Source organism: Pseudopipra pipra, chromosome 1, assembly GCF_036250125.1.
Source record: "Pseudopipra pipra isolate bDixPip1 chromosome 1, bDixPip1.hap1, whole genome shotgun sequence".
NCBI lineage: Eukaryota > Metazoa > Chordata > Aves > Passeriformes > Pipridae > Pseudopipra > Pseudopipra pipra.
Genome location: NC_087549.1, coordinates 100150748 through 100175907, shown reverse-complemented (window position 1 = coordinate 100175907; position 25160 = coordinate 100150748). Strand labels below are relative to the sequence as shown.

The 25160-nt window shown below is 38.6% G+C and overlaps 1 protein-coding gene across 18 annotated transcripts in view; it reads right to left on the bottom strand.

Moving 5' to 3' along the window:
• Positions 1-5316: 5316 nt before the first annotated feature.
• The window catches only part of LRRFIP2 (LRR binding FLII interacting protein 2), a 62997-nt gene continuing 43153 nt past the window's right edge, over positions 5317-25160 (bottom strand). For 6 of the 18 annotated variants that reach the window (XM_064667755.1, XM_064667790.1, XM_064667745.1 and 3 more), the window contains 11 exons: positions 24764-24835; positions 18358-18528; positions 17977-18069; positions 15840-15932; positions 12360-12461; positions 11976-12108; positions 10634-10683; positions 9072-9192; positions 7994-8073; positions 7012-7116; positions 5317-6243 (listed from right to left, as the gene is read on the bottom strand). In XM_064667755.1, coding sequence (XP_064523825.1) covers positions 6133-6243; positions 7012-7116; positions 7994-8073; positions 9072-9192; positions 10634-10683; positions 11976-12108; positions 12360-12461; positions 15840-15932; positions 17977-18069; positions 18358-18528; positions 24764-24835 — 1131 coding nt within the window. In that variant the 3' untranslated portion in view covers positions 5317-6132. The remainder of the gene's footprint in view (positions 6244-7011; positions 7117-7993; positions 8074-9071; positions 9193-10633; positions 10684-11975; positions 12109-12359; positions 12462-15839; positions 15933-17976; positions 18070-18357; positions 18529-24763; positions 24836-25160) is intronic. The other 12 variants (XM_064667774.1, XM_064667868.1, XM_064667764.1 and 9 more) reach the window with 7 other exon arrangements.

The following is a 25160-nucleotide window of genomic DNA, read 5'->3' as shown; positions in this document are numbered from 1 at the left end:
TACGAAGGCCATGAAAAATTACAACTGCTTTCTGCCCCAGGGCTGACTATCCTGCTTCTGCAGGTCTCTACTTCTTAGGCAAAAAATCCACTTCCTTCAGAAAGCTTTGGGAAAGACCAGTGCTGAGCTCTGACACACTCCTTCAGTCAAGCTTAAGGGCAAAGCACCAGCCAGAAAGCACTTCCACTCTGAACATGCTTTCCAATTGAAATTCTGGAAAGAATAAAAATCCCTCTTACAGCAAAGGGTCTTCTCTTTGCAGGAGGGGCAGGGGCAGTGAGCTCAGCTCACTGTCGCCTTGACTTGCAGGTGGCCATAAAATGCATCCTGGGATCACATCTTGGAGTGGACCAAGCTTGTGAGTGACTGGTGTCAGTGGGAGAGCCCAGGGCATGACGGGCGGGGATAAGCTGAGGACTGGTGGGGTGGAAGCTGGAACACTGAGGGGGGAGTAGTTGTGGGGTCACCAGGGGCTGTGGAGCATCCTGGGCCTGGGAATGCCCAGCACCAGTGGGGCCAGGAAAGGGGGCATCAGAGCATACCCTGGGTGGGGGGCACCAGACTCCTGGTGCAGCATCAGCCCCACTGATGGCATTGTGGTCTCCCCCGCAGCCCAACAGTGCCCGTGTACTCCTAGAACTTATGCTGCTCCTCAGGGTGTCCTCTTATGGTTTCCACATCATCATCGTCCAGCTCCTGGACTGATTCAAGCTCCACCACAGCTTCACGCTGGTGATGGAGTGTCCACAGCACTCTCAGGACTTCAATGACATCTGGAGGAGCACAGATTTCTGACAGAGAAGATGGTGCAGGGGCTGTTCCACCAGGTGCTGGAGGTCGTGCAGCACTGCACCAGCCACAGGGTTCTGTACTGCAACATTGGGGCTGAGAACATCATCCACTGTCGAGACGAAGCTGATGGACTTTGGTTGTGGCATGCTGTACTCCTGCTTTTCAGGTGAGCTCACACCCAGGGCCTGGCCAGGCACCAGAGGCTCTCCCTTTTGCTGGTGGTGGTGGTGGGGGGGAATAATTCTTCAGCTGGTGGCCAACTTGCGTTTTTTTTTGTTGAGGGTGGGTGGGGATGGATTTTGCGCAACAGGAGGTGGCTGGGACTAGTGTGGGGAGGGAGCCAGTCCAACAAAAACAACCAATCTGTGGAACGTAGCTGAGAGGGGGTTGCAAAACCCATGTGCTGGCCTTTCATTTGCAGGTGTGGGAGGGCTTGGGAGGCTCTATTCCCCTCTCCTGCCTTGGCCTATGGTATTTTTCATGACCAATGTGGGGCTGAGGGGGGGATAAAAGCAGGGGTTTCCCTACTTGTGCATGGGTGCTTTTCTTGCACCTAGTGGTCAGGCCTTCCCAGGGCCCCCTCTGCACTCTTCCAGCAGCAGGGGCTTTCTTTTACCACCCAAAGTTTGTAAACAAGAGTCAGGTGCTTGAGAGAAGGCAGCAGGTCACACTGTGTGCCACTGGTGTGGCACATCCCCAGGGATGGCCAGGCAAGGGCAGCATCTGCCTGATGAGCTCTGCCTGTGTCCTAAAGGAAAACGGGGTGTACAGCCCACTGGAGTGGATCTTCTTCTACTGCTGCCATGGCCATCAAGCAACAATCCGGTCCCTGGGCATCCTGCTTTACAACAAGGTCTACAGATTCCATCCCTTCAACACAGATGAGGACATCATCCTAGGCTGGTTCTTTTTCCTGCTGTGGTTGTCTCGAGGTGAGTACCCAGCTTTGCGGAATGGGAGGAATAACAGTGTTGGGAGATTGCAGGTGGTACACAAGCATCCCACTCTTGCAGCTGAGAATGTTGATCTCCCATGGTTAACTGGAGGAAATGGCACACGTCCTGCCATCCTGCTCTCCTCCAAACTAGAGAATCAGCTGGGAGGTCTGGGTGCAGCTCTGAGCATACCCAGCGTGTCCTAGGCACTGCAGACCTTGGGAGAGGGTGCACACAAACCACTGACCGCTGCTTTCTGGTTTCTCTCTCCAGAGTGCCAGCACCTCATCAGATGGTGTTTATCCATGCACCCCTCAGATAGGGCATTGTTGGAAGACTTTTTCAACTATTCTTGGCTGTAGGAAGTTCCCCTGCCCCAGGAGATGGCAGAGATCTATTCCCCTGCACAGTAGGATCCAGAAGCCTGGCCAGTAAGGGCTTCACACATCTCATGGCATTAAGAAGCCAAGAAAACCAGGCTGTTTCCCTGTGACCAAAGCACAGCTGCTGAGATGCTTCTGATGGTCCTGGGGGAGGTTGAGGAAAAAGTGGCTAAGTGCTTTTCATTGTATTTAAGAAGTTGTGACAGTCCAGTGAATTTCCCACAAACAGGAAAAGGGGAGACATCCCCTCCAGCAGCCAAGGTATTGAGGTCTGCCTGCAATCTTGGGCACAACTGTGGCATCCTGCAGCATAGCATCAAGCTGGGGACATCATCTTCAACCTGGCCACTGGCAGGGCAAAGCTGTTTGACTTTGGTTGTGGCACCTTCTTTGAGGACACCCTCTATACCCAAATGAAATCAAGATGAGTCCACTCATGGTTTGGGGGGCATGCTCCTGGTCACAGGCATCGCAGGGCCCATCTGGGCCAGACACTGGAGGTTCCCCGCTTTGCTGTGGTGGGGCAGGATTAATTTTTCAGCCAGCTGCCAAGTTGCTTCTTGGCAGGGGAGGATGTGGATGTTGACAAAGTGGAGCTGGCTTCTGGCCTTGCTGACAGCTTCTGCTACTCACCCTGACACGGGCTGGGGAAGGGGGAGACAGCCCAACAAAAACATCCACCCATGGGGGTAGCAGAGGTGTGAATTCTGAATCTGTGTCCCAGCCAGTTTGCTTTGGAGGCTCACAAGGAAGGACTGAGGATGGGGGAGGGAAAGGCAGGGTTTTTCCCCACCCATGGGAAGGTTTATTCCTTGCATGTGGAGGTTGGGCCTTCCCCAGGGCTGTGACAGTGTGTCAACATTTTACATTTTTTCTTTTTTCCAGGTTTTGTTTTTAATTTATTTTCATGCAGTTGTTTTTGTTTTTTAAAGGACGATTCTACCTGGTGCCCAGACTGGACTGGGAAGTGCCGAGACGATCCACTGCCAGTGCTACCCTGGCCATGGTCCGCAGGTACAACCCCTTCAAGGCTGATGAGGACATCATCAGGTAGTAGCTCCTCTTCTGGCAATGTGGCTACCCTGGCTTCACAGCATGGGTGGGATAACAGGTTTTGGAAGATGGCAGTTGGCACACAAGCACCCTCCTCTTGCAGCTAATGAGGAGGCTGATCTCCCACGGTTAGCTGGAGGAGGTGGCACAAGTCTTACCATCCTGCTCTCCAAAACTGAGAACCGATTGGGCGGTTTGGGTGCAGCTCTGAGCACACCCAGTGTGGCCTGGGTGGGACAGGGTGGATAGAAGACTTCTTCAACTGACCATCAGTTCCTGGTTTCTCTCCCAGGGTGCCAGCACCTCATCACATTGAAACAGCCTATGAATCACCAGGCCCGCAAATTTGGGGGGGCATAGGGTGTTTATTTGCTGTCAAAATCATGCATCCTTTTCCAAGCTTTTGATCCCCTTTCTCCAGGGTAATCTTCTTGTGTCCTTACTCACTGCATTTATTGGAGCTGGGAAGGGTTAAGCAATCCAAAAAATGGAATAGCTCCTGTCTCAAACTGCAGCAGCCACTTCAGTGACCCTCAACTGCCACCCAGACATGTGTTGCATTTCTCTTTACCTTTTTGGTGCTGCTGTCTGTCCCCTAACAACCTCCTCACAAAATTTTTCCACCCAGCCCTAACAGCCTTCCACAGACCAAACAAAACCCCACAAGCTCGAGGGAAGGACAAACTATGCTGGGTGTTAAAAATCATGCCCTCAGTAAAACAAAGAATGGTATTCATAGAATCATAGAATCAGCTGGGTTGGAAGGAATCTCCGAGATCATCAAGTTCAACCCTTGATCCACTACCGCCATGGTTACTAGACCATGGCACTAAGTGCCACTCTCAGTCTCAAATTATGCCATGTTACAGTTATCTTTAGACCTACTTTCTACTAACTCGTGCCTTTTCGTAGGCGCTAACTTGGTATAACACTCCATGGAAGAGGCACTAACAATTGTCTCTGTCCCCTTGCAAGCATATCTGAAATTATCTGGGCAAGATAATAATTAAACCCAACTAACGTAGACTTTTTTTCTCAACCAAACCCTAATAAATCTAATAATTTATTTAAAAAAAACCAACAAAAAATCTTGATTTTTAGAAAGAATGTACTGATGTTTTACCTGTGCTCCAGAAAAAGTTTTGAAGTAGGTTGGTAACTTTGTGTTAGTAACTCCTTATCTGACTGTCACAGTTATGCGACACTGTGCCACAGTTATGGCACAGTTTTCCTTGTCCCATAAAATGTTCAGCTTCAATGGGGTGGTTTAGAGGAAGCGAACAAGAAGATATGCCCCCTACCACATGACATATAAGGTTTTAGCAGTTTTGTACATATCGACACACTGAAACCCCTCAAAGTATCCATTTATCTTCAGAATATATACCATTAAGAATGACTAATCCAGACACTGAGAGTTTCTACTCAGTAAGTACACAAAAAAAAGCAGAGTTAACAGCAATGATCTATGTGATCACCAAACTGTCTCCTATTTAATATGCAGGGCTAAGTAGATCTGCTGCTTACAAGGAGGTGTCTCAAGAGGGAAGGAATGTTATTTTCCAGAAAGCTTCAGTTTTGCACTGTCACGATGTTCTTTGAAAAGCAGCTCTGGTCAAGCAGAGGTACTAACCCTCTGGATTGCAAAGGTCCCAAAACCCGCCTTGCTTTGAGAAATACTCCCAAAGGGTAACAATTTACTACAGGAAAGCACCTGATACAAGTCTGAAAGAATGACTCCTCTCAGACCAAATGCTGGACTGCTAACCTCAAGAAAAGTTCAACATAGGGACAGTGCCACTCCAAACACTTCAGAATTGCCATTGCAGGTGCTACCGATTTCCTACATGTGATGTGCCAGCTTGAACCATGGAAGTTCTAAATAGTATTCGCTGTCCATAGGGAGTAGGTTACAGACAAAACCCACATCATTCCAGAAAGCACCTCCTTCCTTGTACTGTCCCTCTCTTCCACGGCAGTACTGTCAAGCAGTAGCAGACTAGGTTAAGAAATAAAAAATAAATTCAAACTCACTACTTCAAAGTAAAAAAGACATTTCTTAAGAAAATGGATATCAGATTTTACTATTCTACAAAGATTTTGCTCTGTCCTATTAGTATCTGGGTATTTAAAAGAAAACACAGAACATCTGGTTTTGGTCAGTAAAGTGTCCATTTAATAAATTCCTTAGCCACATTTCCCACCCCCTTCCTCCCACCATAAAATTTCAATTCACACTTAAGCAGATGACATATAATTTGATGGTGTACAACATAAGCTTTTAAATCTGCGCTCTTAATACTAAGAGTATTAGGGGCTATTATTTGACAAAATTACCTAGAACTCAGATGTGCCCATGCAAAAAAAGCAGATTTTTATATACAGTCCCTATTTTTTTCTTACAAATTTAAATATTTTACAAAAATGTATTTTCAAAATGTATAAAGTTTAGTGAATACCCCAAATGTATCTTAAAATAAAATGCTATCTGTTTTCAAAGGCTATTTCAACAATGAAGTCTAAATTGCACCGGATAAAAGGCACTTGTGCTGTGTGATGTCTTAAGCAAATACATGTTAGTTTTGTAGTACAGTAATACAGTGTCTTCTTGAATTCATGCAGCTGTCTCTGAGCATCAAGCATCATTAAAGCAGCCAAGGGAGATCGTGAGTAAACTTGATTCCACAGTTGTAAAAATATTTTCTATCGCTAAGTCAAACATACAGCATTGTGCTCCATCTTTGACTCTAGAATCAAATGCTACTGAAAAATTGCTGTAATTCACATAGGAATTCAAACTACCTTTCTTTCTCTCATAAGTTACAAAAAGTATGTAATTTAATTATGAAACTAAACCATCAGTGAACAGCTCAGTGTTTAAATAGTTTGTGCCAATGAAAGTCTGTATTTATAAACAACCTAGGGGCTAGTTTTCAAGGCGCAGTGCATTGTATTTTCAATTTCCAACTTCACTGTTGAGATAAAAGCGCAGTCCTATTTGCCTTCATCTTCTCCAGCCTTTTCATTAAATGGCTATTGGTCATCTCCATCTCTTCTATCTTATCCAGTGCTGTTCTTAACTATAAAATGAAAACAAAAATTATGATCACTTTAGTTTATTTGGACTTTCCGCTGTTCTCAAGCTTTGCAAGAGGAAATTAGTCAGGAATATGAGCATTATACACTTCATAAGAGTGCCACAGAAGTTAAGACATAACGGTTTTGTTATTGCAGGCAGATGAACCAGAATTAAACTGTTAAAAATAATTGTGAAGCAACTGAAACATAAAACATGTATTCATTCCAGAAGAACTAGGTGCCTGCAACTTCCCATTAAACGAAAGTAATTTACCTAGAACAAGGTAAAGTCCTCTTTACCATTATTACTTGCATACAGGTATGTATTCCCATAGGTAGCATGCATCACACTGGTCATGCAGCAGCTCTTAAGCAAGCATGATCAACAGCTCAGTTAAATACAGCTTCTTTCTAGTATCCTGTGAGGTGCATGCTGGATAATTAACAGGCTGTCACTTGACATAGGGACCTTCCATTTCCCCAGTAGTTTCTGTAGAAGGATTACTTTAAAATATTACAAGTTATCAGATTTAGAAAAAAATACAACTTAGATCCTTCCTTTCAAGAAAGAACAGCATTGAATTGTAGCTAGTATTATTTTTACGTGCTACAGTTGTCTTATGAATCCAACACAGAGACTTGAAGGTCATCTCAAAAAACACTTAAAAGCTGCAACCAAAGATTACAAAAAAACAAAGCTTGGAGGCAAAAGACAGAGCAGTTCGAGACTGAAAGGAGCATACAGCTGAAAAGGAAATCAAGTCAGTTACCTCTCGCTGAAGCTTCCTCTTTTCAGCTTTGAGTTCGTCTTCTACTTTTTCTGCATTTTCTGCTGCATTTTTATACCTTGCAACCTGCCCCTCGAGTCGTCCAATCTGCAAACACAAACAAGACAGGAATGACTACTCAGGCATTTCACCTGGAACGCGCCTGCCACCAACTGTTCCTGTCAGGACACAGCTGAGAAGACACAGAAGGCTAAAAAACTAAGAAGAGTTGGAACAAGAAAAATAAAGAATTGGGAAACACGTGGATTAAAAACAAAAGCTGAAAAGTTGAAAGCCAGAAACCATATAAGGAGGTGCAAAGTAGAAAGGAGACTGTGAACTATTATCAGGACACGATAAAAAAAGTCTTGAGCCCAAGCACAAAGTTCAGTAGTAAGGAGGGAGCTCGAGACAAATAGTGATTGCAATCTGGAGGTGTTAAAACCCACTCATTGAATTGTTCTATTTACAGCTCCCTGCTACCCCCAAATCCACATGACAGGGTAGTAGCCTGAATCTGTGCAAAAGGGAAAAGCTATGCATCTGTGATTCAAATTATGTGATTTTTCGTAATGATCTGGAGTCAATTTCCTAAAATACATAAGTATGGCAGAACATACAGAGGAACTGAAGCTACCAGTTCAAAAAAATCAATTTATGTAACTTAATTACTTGAAAGAAAGTTGTAAATACTGTGTAAGGTATATAATTTACTCTCTGAAATTCAAGAGGTTCTTTTCATACATGTGTCTCTCACACTTCATAATTTTAAGTCAATAACATGATATTACAGTTCAGCATCTCTGTATGCACAAGTATTGAATTGCGGGAACTATAAAAAAATCTAGTGCCCTTCTGTGCAAACTAAAGATCAAACAACAAATCAAATTATGAAATATGTTTTCATAGTTTTTGTTGAAAAAAGTATTGTCAAAGTGTGCAGATTAAGTGTAACAATAACAAACATGAAGAAAGACACACTTACATTTTGTTCCAAAGTAGTTATATCTTGTTCAGCTTTTGAAAGCTTAAATTTGTATTCACTAATTTGTCTGTTGGCATCTCCTAGACAAAAATTGACATGAATATGACAGTCAAAGCAACTCTCTAAACTAGTAGATTCCCTTTTAATTAAAATTCATTAATAAGACCATTTTATTGAGTAGCCTGGAATACAGGATTGCAAAGAGGTAAATGTTCTTTCAGAAATCTGAGAGTATGGAAAAGAAATAATTTTCCTGTTACAGAACACAACTGTTTCTGTAAGAGTGTGCACTAAATTTCAAATGTATTGATGAGATACACACCTTTTAGAACACACAGCAAACTCATTCCTTAAAAAAGAGAACACAATAACCAACACACACTGCAAAACGGATCAGACCACAATAGACATAATACCAACAGCATTTACCTTAGACATCTGTAATAATATTCTAATCATAAGGAGCACAAGGCGTGAACCTTAGAGACAAACTCTATGGCTCTTTACAAATTATTCTGGTGTTACATCTGAGCCCTGACATTGCCAGTACTTTGTTCATGTTCATTGACACAAACATATTAAACGACAATCTGTCAAACAAGTAAAGTTTTCAGCTGAAGAGACAGTTTGCTTGAAACGGAAAGTAGCTTAGTGCTTCTATGAAGCAAAACTGAGTATCGTGTTAAATAAATTTTCATGTGTTGCTTCAAGACAATAGTCTCCTATATTAAGTTTCTGTATCAAAGATTCAACAAATAAATTAGGTAGAATTCATTTTAAAAATCTCAGGTGAAATTCTATTGTCTAAAAATTGAAATTATTCAAGTAGTGGCACCCACTCTAGGTAAAGTTATCAACTGAAAAATAACTTCCTAGAATGTAGTTATTCAACACTGAAAGAGGCAGATTTTTAAGCTATTCTGCAGTGAGAAATTCCATGCAAGGACATATACCAACAAAAACCTATCTGCTCAACAATATATTAATTCACAATACTACTACTGCACAACAAAAGGAGTGGAAAGGTCTGTTTCCTCTCTGCAGGAAAAATAACTTTGAACAGTAACCATATACCTACTTTGCAATTCAATTAGCTGCAAGTCAGAACCATTCTCTAAGCCTATGATATCTGGATTCATGCCATCACTTTTAGAATACTTCTGTCGTTCTTCTTCTAACTGCATCTTCAGTTTTCTAACCTGGAAAAGGAAGTGTTCTTATGTGAAAAGGAGACTTCCTGAAGTTCAGTAGTTGTGTATCTAAATGTTCAATGGTAAAAAGGTAAAGCAGTCCTGAGATGCCACTGGCTGAGAAGGTACTGTAAGCAAAAGTGGCAGAGCCATGCAGAAGAGGAAGGGAAACCAGTCCCTGAGGCCTGTGGCTGCAGCCCTCCATCCCCATCACTGGGGAATTACCCTCTGCATATCAATGCACAACCCAAACCCAACAGTTTGATCAGTGCTGCCAGGATGTCTGCACAGTGCAGGAGCATCCAGTAACTAACAGGGCTCACTTTTCAGAGGAGTAGATGGCGTTAAACTCTGTTTATGGATTTCTTCTACTGCATATCTTTTCCATTCTAAATATGCATGAAAATCTTGAACGATATCTTGGTGAGTTTACAGAGACAATAATCCACCGCTTTTTTTGGAGATCCTCTCTCATACTCCACCCGGAAACAATGGTCCTAGGCAAGTCTATAGCACACATTAGTTTTAAACAGTTCCATTTCATGCTACAGCAGCTGTCTTGTGATTTTTCCACTAGTCAGGGAACACAGATTTCTCAGCTATGTCCACTCTGTACCGAGTTTATTAAAGAAGTGGGAACTACCTTTTTGACACTCTCATAAAAATATTGCCCTACAGATTTAGTAGTATGGAAGTTATACTTGCAAAACTCTCATTCATGATACAAATCAAATACATGATCAGTGATTTTTACTATTATATAGTGAAAAATATACACATACATATTTATGTACTTATATTTAATACTATAATTTATTGACATTCCAAACCAAGCATCTATACTATAATTAAGGTACATTAATTGCAAAACTAAATGTTCACAACACCAGTTTAAATTTGCAATGTCTTCAACTAGAAGCACCAACACTATGGTATTCTTAACAATTGCTCAATGGCAACATATTTTCTTGAGCCCTCTCTTCTCTATACTGTACTGTATTAAAGTACAACTACTTTGATAATCCGAATTTTCTATTTGAGTAACTAAAATGATCATTGAAATAGTATCACTTAGCAATTTTGAAGAAAGTGCCACTTGAGCTTACGACAATGTAATTTTACTGACTTTAGTATTTCCACATAAGACAAAAGAGCTTTAAGCACATGCACTAATAGTAGAGTCAGCAGCAAGTTAGATTTCAGCTAACAGTTACTGAAATGAGGTTTCTTTAACAACCGCGATCAAAGTCATATGGATAAGGACACTAATGAGAGGAGTTGCTAATTCCTGGTAGCCAATGAGGTAAGAAGTTGAGTATTTTATTTTGCTTTAGTGCCTACGTATTTGATTAAGCACTTCTGGTGCTTAATATGTGTTTATTACTAATTCATTATTAGTCTGCAAAAGGATACACAAAAGTCTATTTTTGAAATGAATAGCTTATTTTACCTGGGACAATAATTCCTCCTTTTCTCCAGCTAGTTTTCGTAGCCTGATATCTAAAAACCAAAGAACCCGATTAAAAATCAGAAAAACCTGAGAATAAGAACATGTTTTTCATAACTTTTTGTTCTATTTCAAATAAAATGCTCTTCAAAGCTAATAGCCCTGGGACCATAAAACTTTGATATCTCACTAATAACACACTAACCTTCAGTTAGTAAAAGCGGAAAAATATTTCATTCACACTGTGTATTAGTATAACAATTCTAAAAGCAAGACCTCTGGGTTTAGTAAATCTTCAAAGTAAATTAAAAACTGAGGATATTTTTTAATACTAAAAATAATACTAAAATATATTGTCCTGATACCTAGAACAGCCATTTCCAACAACAGTTTCTTCTGATTTTATACTCTTTTTCCTGTCTCATTCAGAGGTTGCTGTCTCTTCAGAGAAGCCACTAAGCTTCCCCATATGTTTAGAAAGTTTGTAAAAAGTGTTATCAAACCATGAAAAAATTACATTCCTGTGGGAAAGGACCCACAGGAATGAGGGAATATCTCTAATTAGAAGATCAGTAATGGCTACAAAACAGTCTGTCAAGCAACACCATGCTAAGATTAGAGCAGCTCCCTTAGAAATTATAACTTTGACAGAAACAAAGCATAACGACATTTGTATTTCCCTATGAGGAGCCAGAGCAGAAATATGTATCAAGTCTAATTTCTGTCAATACAAAAATATGTAACTATTATCTATTATGCACAAATATATTTGAAGTATATAGAGATGTTCCTTCACATGTTAACAGAGTATTACAGTGGATTGACTATGTATACAGCAACTTGTTCAACCTAAGGATAAAAGCAAGTTAAAGTAATTACCTCCCCCCCCAATATGTACCTTTCTGATGTCCCTGTCATTTTTTGAATGTTTTTAAAACTTCTTTTTCTAATGAATGTGATGGAAGACTGCACTTGCTGTTCTTTCATTGATTATACACAGTTCTGAAGAATTATTTTCATGAAACACAATGGAAAATATACTAACGCAAAAGACTACACTTTTAGGCAAGATGTTTTCTGAGAGTAGTAAACCAGAAACTGGACCAAGAGAACTAATCCATTTCAAACATACAAGCGCCTATTATTTTTTCTTTCTCAAAATATAACATCTATTTTTTTACTCAGTGTAAGCAAAAAACTAAAATAAATCAATCTTCAAAGTTGTGTAAGTATGTATTACAGAAGCATCACAGGTATCTTTCTGCAGCTGTAAATCACACACAGAGTGAACAGAAGGGAAACAAAGACCTCTAACACTCCATAAAGTATGTCAGGATATTTTTACCTAGTGGTCCTTCTCCTGCAGATTCCAGGACTTGAGCAGCTTCTTGTGATACAACTGTTATTGCACCAACCACCGATTCGTGGTTTACATCACCATTTGGTGTGCCATCTGGAATTATAACTAATCCATGTTTCTGAAAACACGAAAGAAAGAAAAAAACCTACTCATGCAAGAAAAATGATAAAATATAAATCAACAGAAAAGTTTTTTAAGAGCTTTTAAAGTTAATTGAAACAGCTACAATGAAATTAACCACTTAGTCTACCCTAAGGTCAGGTTTTCAGACTCCACAAGAATAGTAACCATTCTTCCTCTTTTTCACTGACCTTGATTTCACGCTCTATTCTTGGATTTGTTAATGTAAAGTAACTACTACCAACATACCTCTCCTCTCTTCATTGTTTCCTTCAGGTCAGCCAACTCCTCTCTGAGCTCATCTCGCTCATTCTTAATGCAGTCAAAGTAATCTTTCTGTCTTTCTAGGGCCTGGGCTCAGGCAGATAGCAAGAAAAAGAATGGCACAGAGAAAAAGCATATGACAGATAGTAGAGAGATTTTCTACAAGTAAATACAAAGAGCTCCATAAAAGTAAAGAAATTAAAATGGCTTTTAAAATATATATTAACATATATCTCTGAAAACTGCTTATTTAGCATATTTAGCTTCATGCTGCATTTGTCTTCTTTTTTTTTTTTTTCAGGCAAGTCTTAACACATTCTATAAGAGATTTTTATCTAGTGAAATCTACTTTTGCTAAATTTTTATAAACTAAATTGAATACCAAAAAAGTAAGTAATTCTTCTTGATACAGGCACTCTGTGGCCAGAAATAAAAATTTCTGACACTCAAGTGAAAAAGATCCTAAAACATTCCATCTATTGAACTAATTTCTTTACCTTTTATAGGGTCCAGAAGTAGACACCGTACATCATAAAAGACTTTGGATGTATCCACGTACAAATACTAGCCTATTTACTAGTTGCTCAAGGGTTAAACCCACTCTTTACTAAAACCAAAGCACTTGGTTTTAGAGAAAAAATGGCAGCAAACTCTAGTATCGCTATTTTAGCACAAAAAAGTATGGTAGTTAAAAGTGCAGTATGGATGTAGGTAGGTTTGCCTACCTATGCTGCAGCTGTGTTACCTGGCAGTTAATCGGACACTTTCGCTTGACTGGGCAACATTGCAGTGTTCTATTCAAATTCAATACTACCTGCATTACAAATAATCCTTACCATACAGCAACTGCAAAAGCATACACACAGTTTGCCAAGAAAATTATCCCACTAAACCTTATGTTATGCATGAATGTTTAGGAATGGACTGATACCAAGAAAGAAATGAAGGTGTATACTTTTGTACTGTAATACATAACTGCAGTATGCTGAATTCTAATAATCATCTAGAATCTGTATACTAGAGCAATTTTTCAATGCATTACTCAATTTCAACAGAAAGTTTTAAAAAAGTGCTGATGCACTTGGTTTATTATCATGTAAATTTAACATTTAAAATACAGATAATTCAACATGTGTGAAAACATTAGCTGTCACATCTTAGTTTAAGAATTCGTAAGATGTCCTATTATTTCCTAATACACTCTATATCTCTAACTACATCACAAATAGTATGAAGAACCTTAATCATGACATAATTTTGAGTTCCACTTAAAAGATACATACATCTTTGTCATTTTCAAGAAATAGTGGCATAGACAGAGGGGAAAGTAAGCTCACCCGCTTGAGAGAATGGACACAGAGGCCCAGAATCACATTACAGACACAGATCCTGTGTCCTTGACAGTGTCCTGTGATGATGCTGACCTTCCCAAAAAAATGTTTCAAGTCTCACCCCCTAATGCACAGGTGTTGGAAATTGGAAAATTCTGATGGGGAAGGAAGTGAAACTGACATCGCTATACATCTCTACCATATGGAGAACTTAATAATCATTATTCAATGTTGGAAAACTTTAGTAAAAATCCTAGTGTTTGTATGCTCAAGGGTTAATGTAATATGACATGGATTTTGTAAGAAATCTACTTTTGCCATTCCTCTATTGGGCAGGGGATAAAAATCAGAACAACTAAGCTCTGTGGGCATGTTTTAACATACCAGTATGAGTAAAATCATGTGGCAGAAAGCAGATTTGTCTGGGGTCTTATTTTCTGAATTTTCCAAAAATCTCCATGAAATCTATACCAAACTCAAGAGTTGCCATTACTAATTTCAAATTGGAAATACTTGTACAATTTGGAGCCACCAAACAGTAAAATAGCTGTATATTTCAGGAAAATAATCTGAAGCTATAGTCCAGTGTCCTCAAACTGATCTAATTTAAGATCAAATACAACTGCAAATTTCAAACACTGTAGAAACAGGACAACATAAGAAGGTAGGTGTAAAAGCAACTCATGCTATCTTTGTTCTGTTTGCCTCCCTTTCTTTCTCTGAGACAGCAAAAGTTTTGCGTACATTGTAAAACTACATTACAATTCTAGTTATAAACTACATTGTGAAGCTTCTCAGAGATCTCTGAAGCTGGAATAGAGTAAAAAATTAGCACAACTGCTCCATTGTAGGGAGAAAGACTCAAAAACTGAGCTATGAAAAGTATGTCAAGGTTTACAGATGTGGGAAAGAGAAGAGCAATGTTTTTACATTTGCATAACTTAGAGATTTCAATCCTGAGATAGTTAAAAAAAAAAGTAGCTGGTAACTATATTTTGAACATTACATATGCTCTCTACTAATTCTGGCAATGTATTTGAAAGAGCACAAAAATATTGTATAAATTGAGACAGTCCGGTATACAAATGTGAAAAGTAAGTATGGGAAAAATATGGTAAAGATAAAAAAGCTTTCAGAAGAATGTCCAGAAAAACTTAAGAATGTTGAAATTTTTTAATGATGGAAAAGAATATCGCAATATGGATTGAAAGACTGAAATATGAAATAAATATAAGACAGTGTAGCAGGGTGCTTGTTAACTGGGCACCATGAGTTAAAAGATAACTTTTCCAAAGGACTTGAACTCCAGCAAATAAAACAATTTTCAAAAAAATCTGCATATATTGAAATCTGGTGTAAAATTCAGTTAGAGAGAAATGACCCTGGAGTTGCTAAGATGCAGACAATTTCTTTTTAGAGGCTTTCCAATTAACTCCCTATCGCCTCCAGGCAATCTACTTGTGGCCCAGAGAAGCCACGAGTTCAGAGCCATGTAGTTATCACCAAGGATCAGACTGACTCAGACACTTCTGTGACTTCTGTGCTGCCCAGAAGCAAAGCTGACAAACCCTGCCTGACCTACATTAGCTGCACAGTGAGTATCAGCACAGTTCTTCCTGTACCACCTTCCTTCCTATACAGAAACCCTACAGATGATCCTCAAAAGCTCCTGCACAACCATTGTTTAGATTCCAACTCTTAATTCAAATAGTTGGTACCTCTGGCATTTTGTGTATGGTATCACAAAACTGGCTTGATTCAGTGTTGCATCCAAGCCTAACAGTTCTGGAAGGATCAGAAGAGCAATACAGGAATGCGCAAGTTGGCTATAGAAGTCAATTCAAGATCGTATTTTTTAGCACTAGGCACGCCATTAAATATTTTGTAAAAAATTATAAAATTGTACGTGCAATAGTTTATCTTATAGATTTAATTACCATTATTCATCATCATGCAAGTAAAGATGAAGTATAGCCAATTTTCTAAAGATGAGAAAGCCTGCAAAACATTTTATACATTTAAATTGAGAGTGGCCTTCATTTCTTTGGAGTGCACAGCATTCCTTGGGGTGCAGGGGGCATCCATCTACTTCTAAATTAAAAAAAATACCTTTCCTCCCATATTTGATTCATACCCCTATTTTTTTATCTTTCCAATTAATTGTCTCCTGGAGATCAAACACCTCTTTGGTTATGGAGTCTATATTCTCCTGCATACGTTGGTTCTCCTGCAGTAAATAGGATGAGGGAAGAACAAAAGAGGAAAGAGAAGTAAGGAAATGGGAAAAAACCAAACATTCAAATAGATAAAGGAAATTAAGTAATAAAAGTCAACCAAAGAGTTTATGGGCATGAAGTTACAGAAACAGCATGCAGCTTAATGTAATATATTTCTTATGAATTCATGCAAGAGAATGGTAATTAATTTTATTCAATCAATGTTGATGGGAGAATCTATTGCAGCTAGAGCTACTTTTCTTTAGTAATTGTTCCCACTGCAGTCTGGGGATAACATCCTTTCTATAGAAATACAATTACCCTGGTTGTAATTTCTAGATATCTTCAAGTCCCCTTCGGAAGTGAAAACTAATATTAACAAGTGGTTTTATTAATGTTTTACAAAATAAAAAAATCTTCTTGAAAGTATAGAGAGTTTGAATCAAGCATCCAGGTAGCAAAAGACAGCTGCTTATACTGCTTTCTGATACTATATGAATACATATCGAGCGTGGTCCAATTTTTTTTAGCTGACTATCACTGTATTTTGCTGCTTGTCCTGCAAACGTAACTAGAATTCTTAGGTGTGATATCATAAGAATTTTTAGGGCTAGAGACCATTGTTTTCCCTCTTAACAAGTGAACTTGATTTTACATCTGGGAATGGAAGGCAATGTCTTTCTGCAAAAAGCTACACGGCTTCAGCTAGATTTTCTGTTAGTGTTGATAGATGGAGAAATTGCTCAAATAAGTGGTAAATATGGGTCAAATCTTTGAAGAGACTGAATGCATTTGTGAATATTCAACACATGCTACATTCTATCAAAGCAAACATTCCAGGTAAACCTACTGCATATTCTTGATTAGTATACATAAAACCCACCAAAACATAACAAAAACCCAAACAAGATCATATAAAGTTAATTTTTAGTTCTCAGTGAAGTCAAAGATAGAGCAGGTAACAAAGCTACAACCCGAATTTTCTATGGTTTTTTAGCTTGTCAGCATTTATGTGACTCAAAATGCTGATAACTTAGGCTAATCTTATTCCTTTTCTTCTGCTAGTAAATCATATCAGCTCCAGCTCATGATGCATATTACTTTCAAAACAGAACTGGGACGTTTCAGAAGTCTTTTGGAGTTACTGTACTCCAGAGAGCACAAGAACATAGTGAGGAAATAAAGGATCAGTGAAATATTACATAGCTTTTGAAAATCAGATAGTGGAAACTTTGGCCCATACACTTAAAAACCATCAATTTTTATTAAAATCAAAGGGCAGTGGGAAAATGATGTACTAATTGAACTACAACTTTCAATGTTTTAACTCAAAATCATTGGGAAATGGACACCCACAAACTGTTGACTATACATATATATGTATATACATGTATGACTATACATATATGTTTTTGTGGACCATTTTAGAATGAAAGACTGATAATAAGTCTGGGATTTTAGGGATTTGTTCCCAGAAGGGCAAAAGGGAAAAAGAACAGGGTGAGAGGGGAAAAGAACATACCGCACACCCAGCAACATGGTTATGACCCAATAACATGCTGACCAGTGTTGCTATATTTATGCTTCCCTAGTAAGCAAACAAGCAGTCAATACTGCAAACTGCAGTGGCTGATGTTCACAAAAATCTGAAATAACTGAAATGGAAACTTTTGGGAAAGGCAAAGAATAACATTTGGTATTATTCACGCATCAGAACTTCTAGATATGGAAAAAGATTTTGGCCATACAAACACTAGTTCTGTCCTCAGAACAAAGAAAGATACTAGGAACATTCATGAGAGAACCACAACTCTAACAAGAATTAAGCATGTTACAAGATGTAACATATTTGAAAACCTTGCAGAGACATCTTCAACTTTATAAATTTAGGGAGATTAGTAGCTTAAATTCTACCCACTAAAACAAGATAAATTCTTTCTTAAAAATGCAAGATAATATTCAATCCTGTTTTGTATATGACGGCTGTTCACATTCAAAGCTTACACCATATTTATTTGCATAAGTTCTATCATACACTATCTCATATGAACATACCTCTATCAATTCATCTCTCTGTCGAAGGCCCTCTTTTAGTTCATCCAGCTTATGCTGCAGAACATTGCAGGTGTGTTTCTGTCTTTCCAATTCCTATATTAAATAAATAAATTATTTATACTTCTTTTGAGTTAAGTAAGAAATATGCAACAAGAGAAATTCTACCTACCTAGGTGTTAAAAAAATATCACTGAATCAGTGTTTCAGGTAAGTTCTCCAGATATGACATGGAAGATTTTATTTCATTAAATGTAGAAGAGAGAGAAAAGATGCTATAAAGGCTTAAGCGCGATATTAACAAGAAAAGCTGATTTGAAAGTTTTCAACTGTTCTTACTAAGGAGTCCAGAATTCTATAATTTATAATTAGAAAAAAAAATACCTTTGATTTCTCTTCATTCTCCCTATAGAACTCTGCTATCTGTTCTTCTTTCTCCTCAATAACGTCCTTTAAAGTATCCACTTGGTAAACCAAGTTGTTTTTCTCATTGTCTAGTTGAGCATTGGAAACCATAGCTTTCTTGTACTTCTCTTCTACTTCAGCTAGCGAATCCTATAGATAGCAGAAAGGTTTACATTAGTCTAACTTTTTGATACAGTTCTAATGTTAAAATATTCCCTTTAGATATATCAAGTCACAGTTCAATTTCCATTATTCAAGTTAGGTCATACATAGCAATGAAAAGTTATCATTACAAAAGGATGAAAAATATAAGATAATATTCACTGGCATTTTCTATTCTGCAACCTTCACAACTTAACTCACAGGGATACAGTAGTAGTATGACAGCTTTATAATATTTTCAAGGCATGCAGGAGAAAACACTTCAGAATGAGGCAAAAAAACTGACAGAGAGAACTTAGACTATTAAATCACTACAAGAGATCACAAAAATATTTCCAAGAGTAGCTTTAACTTAATGCTCATTATTTAAGTAGTGCTCTATTACCTTAGACTCAAAGTTTTAAGATAGTCACATTATTTCAGTAATAAGGATTCTCTGTTTAAGCAGATATTTTGTCTTTATATTTCTTACTAAGATTAAAAAAATAAAAGGCATGTAAAGATTCACGTGGTTGATTCTCTACCTGAAGGTGCACATATGTCTTGCTGTATACCCTCTTACACAATTCTCTCCCATTTAACATTTTTTCCTATTTTTAATTATCCTACTTTTTTTTTTTTTCAGTACTGTAACAAATGTCAACCATTTAACTACTTAGAACAAATATCACTCCAGGCACTTTAAAACATGCAATTATTTCAATAAGCATTATACGGGGGTTGAGACTAGATGATCTTCTAGGTCTATTCCAACCTCTTCATGGTCTACGATTGTATGATTTTAAAAATATAAAATTGATTTTCACAGAGTCCTAATTTTAGAATTGAAAAAGAACCACCGAGCCAATCACTTTACGAAGTACATCTGTGACCTACTACAAATCTCCTATTATTTTATGTAATCTTTTCCTTGAAGGTATAAGTAGCACAATCTCCATTTTTAATTATTTGTATTATGACAGTAGAAATACTGATGAGAAACTTGTTTAAACATGCTTCAAAATGGCTTTTTGTAGTCTCTTTGCTAACTCATGCTTTCTTCTTCCCAACACCCCCCACGACAACTGTTATCTCCCATGCAGGAATGTCCTGGGAAGATGTCCTAAGGTGTTTCATTGGACCTTGTTAACCCCTTCCTGTGATTGGGTGTTCCTGTAAGCCCCTTGAGACTTCTAATTGGTTACTTTGTGAATCCTCCTAAACCCTATAAATGTAACATCCCCAGCAATAAACGCTCTCTTGCCTCCTCTCCACGCCCGGTGTGCTGTCTCTGTACCAACCATGGGACCACGTGGGTGGGGGGAGGGGAGGGCACCTCTCCCCTCCAGGCTCAGGACCTGAAACCCCTGAAGAAATCCCTGGAGTTCCCTTTCCCCATCCCTCAAGATGTCGGAATGGTTCTTCAGATGGAGATGGAACTAGAACTGGGCTCCCCCACGTTGTGGGTGGGGAAAGGGATCCAGAAATACTAGCACAGGAAGGGCATGAAGCTTGGGTTTTCCAGAAAACAGAGCACTAGGACTAAGATATTAAGGGAGAAGGTGGTAACAACCTAAGTTTCTTAAGTAAACACTGAAGAGTGCTATCTCTTATACAGTAAAGTTATGCAAACATTTTTGTTGCAGAATTATATTCATGTCTTCTTTTAGAAATACCAAGTCACGGTTCAATATTCTGCTTAAGAAGTGCAAAAAAACCCCTATCCCCAAACCCTATTCCATGTTGTAAATCTCCAATTTGACAAAGCTGTCCTGTAAGTATGTATTTTACCTTTTATAGTTTTATCATAATCACAGGTATTTTATACCTTTCTATTTCATTCACTGAATTCCAGAATTTTCTGCTGGAGAAATACAGTTTTTCAGAAACCCCAGAAACAGTAACTTAAGATATATCTAGACAGACCACAGATCAGAAGAGACAAAACAGCTGAAGTTGTGAAAAATACAAGAGAGCAGCCAGGCAGAAAGGGACCTGGGGGTGCTGATCGACAGGAGGTTGAACATGAGCCAGCAGTGTGCCCAGGTGGCCAAGAAGGCCAATGGCATCCTGGCCTGCATCAGGAACAGTGTGGCCAGCAGGACCAGGGAAGTGATCCTTCCCCTGTACTCTGCATTGGTGAGGCCACACCTTGAGTATTGTGTTCAGCTCTGGGCCCCTCAGTTCAGGAAGGATATTGAGGTGCTGGAGTGGGTCCAGAGAAGAGCAACGAGGCTGGTGAAGGGACTTGAGCACAAGTCCTATGAGGAGAGGCTGAGGGAGCTGGGGTTGTTTAGTCTGGAGAAGAGAAGGCTTAGAGGCGACCTCATCACTCTCTTCAACTACCTGAAGGGAGGTTATAGCCAGGCGGGGGTTGGTCTCTTCTCCCAGGCAACCAACAATAGGACAAGGGGACATGGGCTCAAGCTCTGCCAGGGGAGGTTTAGGTTAGATGTTAGGAAGAAATTCTTTACAGAGAGGGTTATCAGGCATTGGAACAGCCTACCCAGAGAGGTGGTGGATTCACCATCCCTGGAGGTTTTTAAAAAGAGATTGGACGTGGCCCTTAGTGCCATGATATAGTAATTGGAGTTGGATCAGGGGTTGGACTTGATGATCTTGGAGGTCTTTTCCAACCCAGTCTATTCTATGATTCTATGATTCTATGATTCTATGATTATCATCTGGGAAGCAATAAATAGCAAACAGCAAAGATGAGTCAGGATAAAAGGAAAAAAAGAAAATAATATACGTAAATGCATTTCAAGTAATTCTTAAGATTAAACCCAGAGAAAACATTTTTTGTGGTGCTGTAAGTGTGACCAGTTATGTAAAGGTTGGCAAAAAAAATGCTAGAGACAGTAAACCTTCCAAAGACTTTAAAGAATAATCCACTTTAGAGGAAAAAGAGAAAAATACTAGGATTATAATGAATGCTATAGTAATTTTATGGGGAGACATGAAATTTAACAAAAAAATACAACTAGGAAAAAAAATCTGATTTGATTGTTTCTGTGAATGTGGTAATTGGGGTCACGTAGTATTTTAGGTTGGCAAAGATCTCTGAATGCCATCTGGTCCAATCTCCTAACTAAACAGGGCCAACCAAGATCACACTGCTCACACCTCATCTCCAGTTCATTTTAAGTATCTTCAGGGATCTAGACCACAGAATCTTGTTGGGTGACCTGTGCCAGGGTTTGCCTTCCTCGTGTAAAGTCTTTTTCTTGAGCTCTAATTGGAATTTCTGCTCTTAACAATGCAACTTTTGTCTGTTGCATATTTCTCTTAGAAAGGTGTCTGCCCTGTATTCTCTACAGCCTCCTATAAGATACAGTGAAAATGACTGGCATGCATCTGTATACTGCCAACCAAAGGTCAAAGGCCATTGTCTCAGCCTCTTACTGTATGCCACATGCTCCAGGACTCCAGCCTTAAAGAGAAGATTAGGTTGGGGCTTAAAACATGGGACTAAAATGTCAGTAATCAATAAATTAATTTGGGGGAGGAGAGGGTGTGGAATCTGCAGTTATGGAAGAGGAATAAATTGATTTGGAGACTAATAAGTGAAAAGTGCTTCTGAGAGAGAAACTAAGCTATGTCTAAGAGTCTCCGATGGGTTAAAAAAAAGTGGAACACTGCAAAGACTTCTTTGGAATTGTTTCTTCTTTTCACATGCTCCCCGTGGTTCAAGAATTCCACATAATTTCAGAAGTCTTCCAGTTTGATGAAAAATAATATGGATTTTAAATAATTTCTGAAACACTTTAAGGAGGCAGTGGGACTTCTAAGGATGAAGCAGTGGGAAGAGGCCAGAATGAAAATGGATAAGGCTCTGCATATAACCTAAGGCTATGAAGAAATATCACCCACAATTCTATCAGTAAAGTCAAAAGACTATAAAAATTAGCCTGCTTGGCTAGAACAAGATCATTCAATGCAACAGACATCAAGAGAGTGCACTGTTAACAGCATAAAAGAAAAATTCTGAGGAAGGAAAAAGGATTCCTTTCTAGTTGATGCAAAGAAATATAGAAAAGACCAACAAAACTGAATGAAACTGAGACATGAAAAGATTTGAAGACCTAACTAAATCAGAACTACCCACAATAGAGTTTATTCTGTTGACATCCAGCATATTTGTAGGTAAAGCTCACACTTTTAGCAGCATGACGGATGGGCAACCAGAGAGATCAGAAGGTAGTGTGATTAAAAATACCTGTTACTCAACCACTGAAAACAATCCCCTTAAAAGCAGTGTAAATGGAGGTACGATAGTACCTCTTCTAAAATACTCAAGACAAAACTGCTAAAGCACAAGTTGAGGAAAAGGCAATACCTTCCTAATTAAAAAGAAGGGTTCCTGAAAGAATCTCTATGGAATGCAAATTAACTTAGGAACACATTATTTAGTATTAGCAACAGCATAAAATGCAATTCAATTCTGAAAGCCAAGTTTAGATGAAGATCTTACTGTTTATTGCACATTGTGCTCTTTGGTAACTGTAACAGATTACAATAAATAACAATGCATTAGCAATGATTCAGAACAGTAGTCATGAGATGCTAGCAAACATGCAAAAGCATGAGAGTTAGATCCACTCCGAAAATATGAAGCAATCTCACATTACATTCAATCATAGCTATGTCTAATAATCTTGTAATCTATTGTGCTTTGAAGTATTTTTAACATTCATATGGCAATATAATTAAAATAAAACATACTTCATCTGAGCATATGGCTATCAGATTCAAAGTTACTTATCCTCTAGAGAGGTAATAATTTTTGCTACACTGAACAGCTCAAATTACATATTTTCTCTTTACAACACCCTCTAATACACTGTTTAATCAAAGAAATTCAAGGAAGCTGCTAAATACTGTTATATGCTCTAGCACAAGAAGCATCCATTAAATTTAGTCTATATGCGGATATAAAAAAATATGGAAAGATCTCTTTACTTTTATGTGAAACCATTCACAATTAGATAACGGGAAAGAGAACAGAACAAATATCCTGAAAGAGATTTTTAAGCCACATAATTTGCTGTATTCAGTTTCCTTCAACACAGAGGAGGTGAAAATAATCATACTTTAATTTAGCTACACTGTTAACTGTGTGAAAACTCAAAAAAGAAAAGCATACACACTAATATGAACGAGTCAAAATACAGATAAACCTCATGTGGGGGACTACACTTAGTGCAGGTAGCTTGGTGTGTGGCCGCAGTGCAAGCTGCAGGTTGTGTCCTGCATGAGGGAAAGAGCTGGACCTCCCAGCAACGAGCACAACAAAGGGCACAGGCACCTGTGGCATCAGCACAGGCACAGACTGCGACAGCTGCCCAGGGATTGCTTGGTTAGGGTCCCTCCTCGGAGGCACCCGGCTAGAGCTGGTTTTGCGTTGCTGCACCATGATAAAACTACTTAAAGGAACTAGACATCTGGGACTCTGCTATTGGAAACCTGGGGCTGAGCTGGTAAGGAAACCCTGTCTGACAGTGCCAGTGGTGTGTGAGGGGAGTCAGTGGAGCCACCCGCTGTGAAGGGGCTTCAGTCCCACCAGGGAAAGTCTCAGGTGATAGGAGTGTGATTGCCAGAGTGGCACCTGGATGGTCAGACAGGAAACTTTCCTTAGCATTCGTTAACCTAATGTTGAAAAAATCAACCTACTATTTAGACAAGCATAATGGCAACACAAAACCATAAACATAAAAAAAAAAGTATTTCTTAATGGCAAAAGATTAAAACAAAATTAATCTCCTGCAAGCAATATGCCTGCCTAAATTGATTTCAGCACATCTGTCAAAATTATTACTTTGGCTTTGCTTTATAAGACATAGTATTTTCCAAAACTTGGAATACTAATTCTTATGTTCTTTGCCATAACTATCTCCCATTTTTTTGTTCTCCATTCAATACCTAGTCATTATTTAGAACAACTATTTATTTGCTAAGAAAACTCTAAAAAATACAAATTGAACCTCTCATAATCTTACCAGGAAATATCCATATACAAATAAACATTAAAGTTTAATATTCTTTTAATATTAATCAAATAATGAACATATACCACCTCATGTACATTTTAAGCTGATGCTATATATGCATTAAAAGTTAGATACATGCTTTAAGGAAATTAAAAAATTTGTTAGTAAAGCCACTATGTGTTAGCAAAACCAGTGATAATTCCACTACCCAAAAACACCCATACAGAATGCATGCCTGGGAGGAGCCCTGATACCTTTAGTTCTTTAAGTCCCTGCATGTATCTCCCTTCTACATCGTGTATCTGGTCCTTAAGATCATAGATATCCTGCAGGACATAGGAATGAACCATTGCATAAGAAGTATGGGGAAATAATTAATAGTCAAAAAAGCATTAAAAGGTTTAACATGCACTTCTGTCAAATGACAAAGCCTGCAATAATTCCCAGAAATTATAATTAATTCACAACAACTTCATGGAAATTAAGATTTTGTTTATATCCCTGAATCCAAGACATCACAAATAGGACAGAACTGTTTGAAATTTGACATAAACATAGTTTTATCTTAATATAAGCTAAACTGTTAGCACCATAAAGACTTATGAACACAACAAATAAAATTACCAAGATAAAGAAATCCCTCATGATTGA